Source organism: Sinocyclocheilus rhinocerous, unplaced genomic scaffold (assembly GCF_001515625.1).
Source record: "Sinocyclocheilus rhinocerous isolate Xijiao unplaced genomic scaffold, SAMN03320098_v1.1 scaffold2966, whole genome shotgun sequence".
In the NCBI taxonomy this organism is placed as follows: Eukaryota; Metazoa; Chordata; class Actinopteri; order Cypriniformes; family Cyprinidae; genus Sinocyclocheilus; species Sinocyclocheilus rhinocerous.
In genome coordinates, this window is record NW_015634018.1 from 363665 (window position 1) to 376806 (window position 13142).

Consider the following 13142-nt stretch of genomic DNA (forward strand, 5'->3'; position numbering starts at 1 on the left):
CGGTGTCCTTGTGTCTCTTTGTGTGTTCGTTTTTTTTCTGTGTGTCTCTCTTTGTGTTTTTCTCTTTCTTTCTCTCTCACTACAATTTCCTTTCCCCTCTAGTCCCCTCATCAGGGAACTCCCTTAACTCAACTTTAAATACAGGTCCCGAAACTAGGATTGACTCCTTTCACCAAAATTTTTTTTTTTGTCGTAAATCGTTGAAACCGATGGCTAGTCGACACCCCAGCGTGTACAGCTACCCTCACCTACGATCAACACGACACTGCCACGCGCATTATCCTGCCCAACCAAACTTTATGGATCAATGTCCCTAAGGGTTCGATCCTCCATATTGACGATTTAGCATTGTATCACCTTACCGACGACGAGTATCAGGCTGAACTTGAAATCTCACCCTTCTTCAAACAGCATTCCTTCGTCCTCGATCCAGAACTGGAAGAAAGGATCAAGGAGGAAGGAACGCAACTTATTGATTTGACTCCGGTTGATACAGCTTTAGAAGCTATCGCTCGCCTTCCGCCCGCTGGCGCGCCAATCATTTGGTCTTGGTCTGCCGCTGACACAGCGCTTTGCGTTTCTACTATTGTAGGATATGTTGTGACTCTGACACTTGCCTTCCTCCTCCACAAGCGAGTGAACGCCGTTCAAGAGTCTTTCAACAAATGCACGTCCGGCGTCCCGCGCATGTTCCGACGTGATAAAACGGACCAAGAACCTGAACCTGAACCGGAGAACTCAACAAACGTGATTGAGATTACGTCTATACCGCCTCGTCGAACCTCTGACAATTAGAGCAATCTAAATGACACAATAATGATACAAGTAATCCTAAATAATGCACCCCTATGTCTTCTCAAGTTTCTAACCTGACCATTCCCAAATTACCCATGTCCCGCACCAGGATTCAGTCAGTGATGGAGATGTTGTTTGTGTCTTGTGTGTGTCTGTTCTCTCTGCCTCTTGTTCCAGTGCCCGCCGACGTTCGCAATGGGAACCTCACCGCGCAAAAGGGGGATATATGTAGGGATTTCTTAATATGAACAGACACTGATATCAGCATTCACAAGGTTTGCTAATCACCCAGCACATGAATCCCATATTCTTGGTTGATTTCCTGTCAGTATGGTAAACTCATCTACTCATGAGATCGAAACTAATTCGATCAGGAGACGACAAAGCTTTCTTGGTATCAAGGACTGAAAGAGTTCATTCACAACCTATAGAAACCCCATGTCTTGGGACCCACCAATGGATGGAACCATTATGTCCAGAACAGGAAAAGGATGAGTAAATTAAATGATGCCCTCAGGCAAGCACAGGATATACAGCGTGACGCCACATGACTATCACATGTTTAACCACCTGCTTCCTGCATGACCGAAACCCTTGCTTTCTTGTGTCACAGACAAAGAAACAGAACATTGCATTACTATTTTAAAAGACAAATCGTTTAAAACGTATAAGTAGTGAAAATGTATCCACTGTATGTGTTAGGCCGTATATATATATTTTATGTGTTTATCGAAACCATGATACCTCAATCTTGGCCTTATAACTTTTCTTTTAGTGATTACGATTACTGTGTATGCAAAATACCTGTTGTTTAAGCTTGAATGAGAGCTTGTCTTATTCGCCGAACATTGGTGTTAGTGAAAAGTTTATATTTTGTATCATTCTCTGGTGATAATACTGTTATCAGAAGATATTTAAAACTTGCAGAAATACTCTCCACAAACAGCATGCGATCCATGCCAACCATGCCACCATCTGATTGGACAGCGACCTGTGGGCTGGACAAAAGTCAGCCTGCTTAAAATGGACACAACGCTCTCGCTCGTGGCTCGCTCGCTCACTCACTCTAAAGAACTTTGGCTTTCACCTTGGTGAGCGCTACAAGCGCTTCCCACGCCGTAACACCGCCCAAGCGAGACCATCTAAGAACTCAAACACTTCAGAGAAACACGATCTTCAAAGTCTTGCAAACTCAGGCTTTTAGCAGGACTGCTGAAGCCTCTTCCGTAACCCGGCAACCAACCACTCCAAGAGGGCTTTCCCAAAAGGACTCATTCAAACGTCATTCCGACGTCAAAGCAACAGCCAATCAGCAACGGAATCCCCTCCAGCACGCCTGCGTCAGCGACGGAATCGCCTCAGCTTTTAAGCTGTTACCAAAGCAAAACGCAAGTACAAACAACTCTCTAATCTGATGAACTGACGCTGGTGAATTTAGATAAGCAGAAAAATTAAGCAAAGATTCTCTGTTTGTGAGTTCTTTCAGGTGAACCTAAATCACTCGTGAAAACGAGGTAGAACTATGAAACTCCGTTAACTCAGTCCTTCAATTTTCTGAGCTGTATATGTGTTTGTGTGTGTATGTGTTTAGCTTAGTTGTGATGTAAATCTAGAATAGCAAATAAATTCATGTTTCATTTATAAAGAATCATTGTTGGTGTCATATAATTTCAAGGTTAAAACTGTTGCCAAAAAGATCCTTGCTTGCTACCTAGCTCGTAGCGTACTATTAATAATTACCTCTAAGAGCTTACATAATTGTGTTAACCCATGGCCAGGTAAAACACATATTTGATTTGTTAAAATATACTGATGTCACGGCTCGCTGGACGATCCTTGATTTAAAGTGTAACATAACAGGTTTGAAATCGGTTTAATCAGGTGGACTTTGAATATTCAGATCCGAGTCCTATCAAAACCTGAATGAATTAATAATAATTAATTCCCTACAGTTAAAATTAAGTAATCAAAGTCATTACAGATCGCTTAATGTGATAACTTTTGCTCAATATCTTCTGCTTGTTATGAACCTATAGCTTATATGTGCTACAGAATTACCTACTTACCTGGCTTTTTAAGCTTAACCACATACTCTAATCTGAATGATTAAACTGTGGTAAAGCAAAAATAGTGTAACCAAACTGTTCTTGCTAGGAGAAACAGAGAGACCGACTTAAAAGTGATGATGTGTGCTTCCTAGATGCCATCTGTATCGTGTTTTTATTTATAACTTTGACATACTGACCAAATCAATGATCTCTGATAACCATCCAGATTCTGTTTAACAGCCTCATAATGAGACTTCTGTTGGTTTAGGCACTAACATGCAATATGGTCACTTCTGGTCACTACATGATCTTTGTATTCCAGTTTAGAAATCACTTTGTATCTACAGTATCTATCTATCCTTGCTGATTAAAAAAATCTTACTGGCCTCAAAACAACAGTAGTGTAAGTCTGAGCAAACCTTAGGTTAGGTGGCAGTGTTTAATTGTGTCTGTTTGGGAATACACTGGATGTATGAAGTTGATACTATTGAATAGAATATGTTTTAGGCAGATATTGTGTAATTTGGTTGCGTATCTTAAAACAATTCCAGTAGTCCTTCAATTCTTGAAGGATATTTTACTAAAACTATGAAATACTTCAAATTATAGCACAAGCGTAAAATAAAATACTCACGAAGGACCTTAACTCCCTGCTTCATTCCTTACTACAGTGCATTCAAATCCAAAGCTGAATTACAGTAACCCAAACCATTACAGGTGCATCTCAATAAATTAGAATGTCGTGGAAAAGTTCCTTTATTTCAGTAATTCAACTCAAATTGTGAAACTTGTGTATTAAATAAATTCAATGCACACAGATTGAAGTAGTTTAAGTCTTTGGTTCTTTTAATTGTGATGATTTTGGCTCATATTTAACAAAAACCCACCAATTCACTGTCTCAACAAATTAGAATATGGTGACATGCCAATCAGCTAATCAACTCAAAACACCTGCAAAGGTTTCCTGAGCCTTCAAAATGGTCTCTCAGTTTGGTTCACTAGGCTACACAATCATGGGGAAGACTGCTGATCTGACAGTTGTCCAGAAGACAATCATTGACACCCTTCACAAGGAGGGTAAGCCACAAACATTCATTGCCAAAGAAGCTGGCTGTTCACAGAGTGCTGTATCCAAGCATGTTAACAGAAAGTTGAGTGGAAGGAAAAAGTGTGGAAGAAAAAGATGCACAACCAACCGAGAGAACCGCAGCCTTATGAGGATTGTCAAGCAAAATCGATTCAAGAATTTGAGTGAACTTCACAAGGAATGTACTGAGGCTGGGGTCAAGGCATCAAGAGCCACCACACACAGACGTGTCAAGGAATTTGGCTACAGTTGTCGTATTCCTCTTGTTAAGCTACTCCTGAACCACAGACAACGTCAGAGGCGTCTTACCTGGGCTAAGGAGAAGAAGAACTGGACTGTTGCCCAGTGGTCCAAAGTCCTCTTTTCAGATGAGAGCAAGTTTTGTATTTCATTTGGAAACCAAGGTCCTAGAGTCTGGAGGAAGGGTGGAGAAGCTCATAGCCCAAGTTGCTTGAAGTCCAGTGTTAAGTTTCCACAGTCTGTGATGATTTGGGGTGCAATGTCATCTGCTGGTGTTGGTCCATTGTGTTTTTTGAAAACCAATGTCACTGCACCCGTTTACCAAGAACTTTTGGAGCACTTCATGCTTCCTTCTGCTGACCAGCTTTTTGAAGATGCTGATTTTATTTTCCAGCAGGATTTGGCACCTGGCCACACTGCCAAAAGCACCAAAAGTTGGTTAAATGACCATGGTGTTGGTGTGCTTGACTGGCCAGCAAACTCACCAGACCTGAACCCCATAGAGAATCTATGGGGTATTGTCAAGAGGAAAATGATAAACAAGAGACCAAAAAATGCAGATGAGCTGAAGGCCACTGTCAAATAAACCTGGGCTTCCATACCACCTCAGTAGTGCCACAAACTGATCACCTCCATTCCACGCCGAATTGAGGCAGTAATTAGAGCAAAAGGAGCCCCTACCGAAGAAGTTGAGTACATGTACAGTAAATGAACATACTTTCCAGAAGGCCAACTATTCACTAAAAATGTTTTTTTTATTGGTCTTAATAAGTATTCTAATTTGTTGAGATAGTTAATTGGTGGGTTTTTGTTAAATGTGAGCCAAAATCATCACAATTAAAAGAACCAAAGACTTAAACTACTTCAGTCTGTGTGCATTGAATTTATTTAATACACGAGTTTCACAATTTGAGTTGAATTACTGAAATAAATGAACTTTTCCACGACATTCTAATTTATTGAGATGCACCTGTACTGTGAAGTTGCTGCGCTCACATAAGGTGTTACTGATAAAAGGTCTAAATGCTGCGATGCATCTAAAGAACACTTATTCTACTCTTTTGTTGTTCTTAAGGAGGCACAGTTTATCTCGCATGGTTTATCAAACGGTCAGTGAGACCACATGAAACAGCAGTAGATGGTCTTTTCCCACTTCCCTCGGGTTCTGGATGGACATTCGCAGCCTCTGGATTTCATTTAAATGTTTATCGTGATACGGTATCATAGAAGTGACCTCACATCCCCTTTCAAGTTTAATTTCCTGGGGAAACGTGTCCCCTGACAGGGAAAAAAGACAAAGGGTCAATCACATTTCCTCCATATTCTTCTCTTTTTCTCAGCCGGATGAAAAGTCCCAAAAAGAGAGAAGCCCAGGATGAAAAGTCATCACACTTAATAAGACACAGTGGCCTGTCGTGAAGCCAACACGTCAGAAATGAAACTACGCTCTTCACTCTCTCTGTTTTGGAGAGCTTTGTTTTGTCTCTTTACAGTCTGGCTTCAATACAAGATATAACGGTTTGCGGTGTAATGTATTACCACAGAAAATGATATTCACTTCTCCATCAGTTTTGCTTAAAAAAAGTAAAAATAAATAAATAAATAAAATAAACATTTGGGGGTATGCACTTTGAGGGTTTTAAGAAGAAATTGAATTCTTCCAGACAAAAATTTTTTATTAAATTCTAAAGCATAAGTTTAGAGCTGATCTAGGCCAATAGAAATTTAGATAGTTGGTATGTAGAAAAAGGCTATCCGTTAACATTTCCACTCATTTCAGCATGGAAGTGCCAAGAACATGCTGAACATTTTTGCTTATGAGCACTCAGTTCTAGACGGATGTTTTTTGAGTCGTAAAAGCCATGACCTGATAACTCTAGAGCCACAGGAACACACGTAATGACGTCAAAGACAGCATCATTCAGTGAGGGTGAGTCAATGAATTTTGTGTGAACCCTTTCAGTGTTATTTTAGTGGTATAATAGTATTTATTACTATTTCGAATTAGCTTTTATTTTCATTTTTTTGTCATTTTTAATGCACTTTAGTTTTTTTTATATTTCTATTTAGCATGATTTTTATTTTAAGTTTAGTACTTCACCTTCAACTTATTTATTTCAGTTAGTTGCCAAGGCAACATTTCTAATTTGCATCTTTTTTTTTCTTTTTTTTTCATCTAATATTTACATTTTATTTTATTTCAGCTTTATTTCAATTAACAAAAATTTATTTTTAGCAGTTTTAGTAAACAGTAACAAACACTGGCTGTATTGAAACCAGACTCCTTCAATAAACCGTCTCGGGGAAGATGAGGCCAGCGGTTGTGAAGTCAGCCAGGATCTGTGGCTAAATTACAGCCAGTTTACGACAGTAATGAGGATTATAGTGAACGTCATACTCTGGATTCTTGAGAGCATCTGGTGACATTAGAGTGTTTTGTCATGTGTGCTTCACCTGTGTTTTAATTCAAACAGAAGCAAGCCCCCAGTAGCTCTCAGATCGTTCATTATTCTGTCATTATTAAGCTGGTTGGTTGAGCAACCTTACTGTATTAAAATACACATATTGGGTAAAATACATACTTTTCAACTGGATTGAACTATTTTGATCAAAGTTGAATCATCTTCTCAATACTTTTAACTATTTACTAAAATATAATGTTAGTATAACCTATACTCTCTCTCTGGCTTCATTCACCAGATTGTTGTAGTGCAACGAGTGCATTATGGGATTGTTTTTCCATGAAGGATACCTGCAATGTTGCCTTAAAAAATGGACAAAAATGTGGTTACTTTGCATCAGGACTGCATCTGTGAAGCCTTAAAATGCTGCAGGCGGATCAAGGTTTGAGAAAAGAGCTATTGGATCTTAAAGTGTTAGCAAACCAGCATGACTAGACTAGGAGACCTGCTGAAACCAGTTTAGGCTGTTTAAGAGGTTTTGTGTATCTGTGTTACAGGAAGGACGTGGGTTTATCCACAGACCGGCTCTGGCTTGGAGGAGAAATGAATCCACGACCAACACATTGGGCCAGAGATGAAGCAGACGCTACACTCGCATGGCAAGTGACTGCGAGAGATTCCAGCATGATAAAGTCTTCACAGAGGGTTTCTGGGAAAGCGCTCTTAAATTTGAATTACTGAACAGGTGGCTCGTCTAAGTCTTTAGATATGGCTCAATGTAATTCTCTGGTGCTTTTTCACCTGTTTTATGATCCAGCAGGTCTGATCGCTTAATAAAGTAACAGCACACCTGTCCTCAAACAAAAAAAAAAGATTGTGACATCAAGTCACATAAGACAACATAAAATTAGGTCAGTATCTCAAAAGTAAATATTGGGGAGAAAAAAACTCAAACTGGTTTTGATTAAGCTGAAAGTAGGTTAAAATCTGTCAGATGGATGTTATTTTCTCCTCATTGCTCATGATAGCCAATCAGATCAAAGAGAAAGTATTTCTCTGTAAGTATTTAAATGTAATGCATCACAGCGACATCAAATATAGTCCTTCTTTCACATGCATTTTGAACTAAAGATTATGCCACTTGTCATTAATGGGTGGAGACCAGGAGTTAGGTCCATTTTCCAAAGCATTCCTTAAAAATATTTAGCCCCAGACGTACTTTTTCCACATGGAGACGTCTGTTGTTTTTAGATGACGGTATTTTAGGAGCTCTGGTTCCTCAGAGACGCAGGGGAAGAGTGTAGTAAATCTGCTCCCTCTGCTGCACGCCGCATGCTAACGCAATTCCCAGTTTCATGCATTCGGACTGAAAGGCTCCTTTGTTTTATTCTTCTCATTAGAAATCATTCAGCAAATCTTTTTCTGACTCTTACGTATGCTAATGCAAGCAAATTAAGGCATGCACAACAGGTTTGACTGGATGCTACCCGAAAATTACAACTATTACGAATATTTAAAATATTACAATTATTATTAAAGATTATGAACCAGTCTGGGAGCCACAGCTCTTGGAGATCCAGCTAGCTGAAGTTTTGGCACGTCTAGGTTGGATCGGTCTGTATTCATGAGCTAAGACTTGAAGTAACCACTTCTCAGCTCATTAAAAAGCCTTTACGACATTTGTGACCCTGGAGCACAAAAGCAGTGTTAAGTCGCTGGGGTATATTTGTAGCAATAGCCAACAATACATTGTATGGGTCAAAATTATACATTTTTCTTTTATGCCAAAAATCATTAGGATATTAAGTAAAGATCATGTTCCATGAAGATATTTTGTAAATTTCCTACCGTAAATATATTAGTAATATGCATTGCTAAGAACTTCATTTGGACAACTTTAAAGGTGATTTTCTCAATATTTTGATTTTTTTGCACCCTCAGATTCCAGATTTTCAAATAGTTGTATCTCAGCCAAATATTGTCCTATCCTAACAAACCATACATCAATGGAAAGCTTATTTATTCAGCGTTCAGGTGTTGTATAAATCTCAATTTCGAAAAATTGACCCTTATGACTGGTTTTGTGCTCCAGGGTCACATATGCATATCTCTAGGGATCCAGTTGGCCAGATTTGAGCTTCTCTGCATACATTTAATGCAATCGAACCCGTGTATGACATGTGACGTGTGTAGGTCCATAGGAGTGAGTGTGTAAGTGGATCCAGATTGTGTGTTTTATCCGGGAACTTGATCCCGCTCATAAAAGTCCATCTGGATGTTCTGGATGAAGGTCACACAGTTCCTCCTTTATCAACCTGACGTTCCCAGAGCAATAGAGACCCAGGTCTAAGAATGTTTTGCTACAGAAATGTTATTTCTGTACGTTTTAAAAAACATTTTGCTTGATTATGCGAGTGTTAAGTGTGAACATTCCATTTGATCACTTTCCACCAATGTTACTTTTGAATGTTCTCTGAACGTTCTGAAACAAGTAGCATTTAAAAAATGTTTCGGGAAAAAAAAAAACATGTGCTCATGGTTTATAAACATGATTAAAGACCAGATGATTTTGAACAAACGTTCTGTTAGCTAATGTTACTGGAAGAACTTGTTCATAACTTAGAGAGAACCTTGCCAGAACGTCTCCTGTTAGCTGGGATTCACTTTATTGAACTTGATATCAACTCGCATGATAAAACCCAAACCATGAGCAACTTTCACTAAAATATCTAAATGATAGATATTTAAATACAGTGCAGTAGATTTCAGAACTTATACAACATAGAACTTTATCATGCTTTATCATGCTCGTTAAATAAAAGTAATCTCTTTAATATCTCAAAACACCATCCTAGACAGCATTTAGATTCAAATCAAGCAAATCTTTTAGCTAAATATCCACAGGTTTCTCCTGAGAGAAATCCCCGGTAGTCTCACATCTGTCTCCTCTGGAGTTTCAGATCTCAACAATGTCTCAAACTGTGCCCAAGATCTCAATATGAACTCATGAAACGATCTGAGCTCATTTCACTGCTCTATATTCTTGCTGGAGGACAACTAGTGCCTCATTAGGATCTGTTCCTATTTCTCACGAGGAACCCTAAGAAATCCTCATCATTCAATTACAATGAGATTTGATCAGATTTGCCTCACTTGTGGAGACTGTTGTGTCCTCAAAGTCTATCTAAGCGCACTGATATAAGCTCACACACCCCCTTACACGCACACACACTCACCTGGCATCAGAGCGGCGATCCACAGCAGACAGATGTGAGTGTACTCCATAAGTTCACACGTGAATCAGTCGGTGTGTTTGTGTGCATCACAGCAAGAGCAGACAGTCAGGTCTGATCGAGTCCTGAACCACAGCAGAACTACATCTGAGAAGGAGGAGCTGCCAGCTGCCTCGAGGAGGAGGAAACACACACACACAGAGAGAGAGAGAGAGAGAGAGAGTTTGGAGCAGGTACCTCTCTTGATACTTTTGCTGCTCTTGAAGCTGCTGTATCTCCCTCTCTCTCTCCAGATGTGTAGTTCTCCAGCTCTCTGGACTTCACATCTGTGGGAAAACACTGAACGGACTTCAGTAACATGCTGATTTCTGCTCCATGCATGCTTTCAAAACCTCGAGACATCTAGATTTGGCTGTAGGTTTATTTTCGTGTGGCATCAAGCTTTAAAACACATATTTTGAAGAGTTTTGAATCTATGCACTTAATTTCTTCATGCATTACGTCAAAACACTACACTCTAAAAAAATGCTGGGTTAAATACAACCCAGTGCTGGGCAAAATAGGGACAAACCCAGCAATTTTTAGAGTGTACAGGTAATATTTGTTAAAAAAAAAACTGTAAAAGATTGCCGTTACATGTTCTTTTTTTACAAGTTTTCTGAAATGTTAAGTTGCATTATCTAATTAAATATGCCCTAAATTGCTTACATTTTCAGAATATAAATCTGGATAAAGTCAGGTTTAAAATTCTTGTTAAAAAAGGGGATCTATTGTTATCACTCAATAAATCAGAAAATACTGTCAACAGAGAGAGAACAAAAAACATATTCACCAAGTTTTTTGGAATAAAAAGTAAAAAAATTTTTTTTAAAAATCATATATATATATATATATATGATATTATATATATAAAACTTATCTTAATCTTATATACACAGTTTGGGATCAAGATTTGTAAAACAAATACAGTAAAAACAGTAATATAGTGAAATATTATTAGTGTAAAATAACAGTTTTTTTATTGTAATATACTTTAAAATGTAATTTATTCCTGTGATTTAAGCTGAATTTTCATCAGCCTTCAGAAATCATTCTAATATATTATCAATGTTGGAAACTGTTTTGCTGCTTAATATTTTTATTTTTTTGGAAACTGATACTTTTCAGGATTCTTTGATGAATAAAAAGTAAAAAAGAACAGTGCGTATTAAAAATAGAAATCTTTGGAACATTAAAACAAGAAAAATGTACTTGAGAAGCAACACTGTGTAAGATACTAAGACATGTTTTCAGGGAATATATCTTTAATATGAATTTTTTCCCACTTGTTTTAAATATAAACTAGTTAAAATCAAGTTAAAAAACAACACTGCATAAAACATTGTCTTTTTTTTCAGAAATATTATATTTTTAAAAATTGTTTTAAATATAAACAAGTTTAACGTATGATTGCATGACGAAAACACTGCATAAGATATTAAAACATTAATATGCATTTAATAGGAGATATTTTTACTTGTTTAAAGTAGTTAAAACAAGTTAAAATTTCTACCAGTGCCGTAAGAAAGAAACACATATTCAAAATATGATCTATGAAAACGTGGAATATCTTAGTGTTGCTATCCTATTTTAAAGATTTTTAGATATTTAAATTGGAAAACAAGTTAAAAAAATAAATGTTTTGCATTGCACGTATTTTCTCAAAACAACACGTGATTATGAAATTGGTGCATACATGTGAAAAGAAAAGCCATGAAAATAAAACAATCTGGAATATGGATTAGTAGACGTCAGGCTGCTATACACTTTTAAATATAGACTATAGAGGGTGTGTCTCAGCTAATAATGTTCACAGCCAAAAACTGCTGCAATTAAACCTGCGTCAAATGAACCTCAGAATGAATCAGATGTGCTAAAATAACATCACACAGAGGTGAAGTCAGTCTGAAGCATGAAGGCATCTGTGTCTTTATTAAATCCCGGGACAGGAGAGGCGTCATGGAGCAAATCTGTGCAAAGTTTGGCGTGGATATCATTCATCAGGGCCAGACGGCTGGACCAGAGCAGACTTGTGTTTGCCAGATCAGGTCTGTTTCACAGTTAACCCTGGAAATGCATGTGTGCATGTTTATGAATGCGTGTGTGTAGGTGTGTGCATGTGTTTGACAGACGTGTATATCTGCGTGGAGTATGGAATCCATTATGAACAGGATGTTCCTGTCCAGGTTGAACATTTTCAACTGTGTTTTATGAAGTTGTGAGCGCAGGACGTTTCTAGGAGTTTTTAGTGGTTTTCAGCATGTTGCTATGCAGTTGCTAGGGTAGTCTAAGTGGTTGCTAGGTGTTTTCATCACGTTTGGCATCCTTGTGTCTCTGTGATATTTTTTCACCTGTCTTATCATTAGTGTGATTGCTTTAGAAAGTAATTGAAATATTATATATATATATATATATATATATATATATGAATGTTATTTTAAAATTAATATTTATTTTATATTTATTATAAAATTATGATATATTTATGTTCATAATATTACAATATGTATATACAGTATATATAATGTATGAATGTATGTATTTAACTTTTTCTGTCAGCAGGGAAAATTATTAAAAAAAAAAAAAATTCAAAAGCAGGCAAATAAGATGAACAGAGTCTGAGAGTTGAATGAGTCTGATCTGGTGATGTTGGAGTGAAGGTGTGAGCCAGTGTGAGATCTTCAGGTTTTATAAGCTGGTGACTCTGAAGGGTCTGGTGGAGCCCATTTCATGATCGATTCCAAACACGGGTTTACCTTGAGCTTTAGAGACCAGATGAAATCAGGCGCTTCTCCGGGTGAAACAGCAGTAATGTCAGGTGTCTTAGACTGAAACCAAGCCATTATGCACTGAAAAACCATACCTTCTGTAATGCTTTCAGCTGTTTTGTGTGTGTGTGTTGTGTCCGCTGCAGTCTGAATCATATCAGGAGGATATTTTCCTGATGACGGCGGGCACAGAATCGGCTCTGTCGGCCGCAGAGTGGCTCGGTGGGATTGACAGAGGTGATGTCTTCATCTTCATGTATTTTAAGGAATAAATGCATAAATAAGCATGATCTGAATCCATCGATGTGTCTGATCTGAACAGACGTGTGTTTAATGTCATCTGTGTGTGTTTGTACAGGGCCGCTGCTGATTTCTCTTAAAGAAGCTTATAAACGTTCGAATCCAGCAGGTCTCGGAGCATCTGAATGGGACAGACGGACGGGTGAAGGGCATCGATCTGCTGGAGAACATTTCACCAGACACAGAAAAAGAGGTGTGTGTGTGTGTGTGAGTGAGAGAGTGTGTGTGTG

At 38.1% G+C, this 13142-nt stretch overlaps 1 protein-coding gene across 3 annotated transcripts in view; it reads right to left on the reverse strand.

The window, feature by feature from the left end:
- LOC107745098 (integrin alpha-11-like) overlaps positions 1-9927 on the reverse strand; it is a 66148-nt gene extending 56221 nt beyond the window's left edge. For 2 of the 3 annotated variants that reach the window (XM_016558933.1, XM_016558932.1), the window contains exon 1: positions 9809-9927. In XM_016558933.1, the coding sequence (XP_016414419.1) occupies positions 9809-9857 (49 nt within the window). In that variant the 5' untranslated portion in view covers positions 9858-9927. The remainder of the gene's footprint in view (positions 1-9808) is intronic. The other variant, XM_016558934.1, reaches the window with a different exon arrangement.
- Between the last annotated feature and the right edge of the window lie 3215 nt (positions 9928-13142).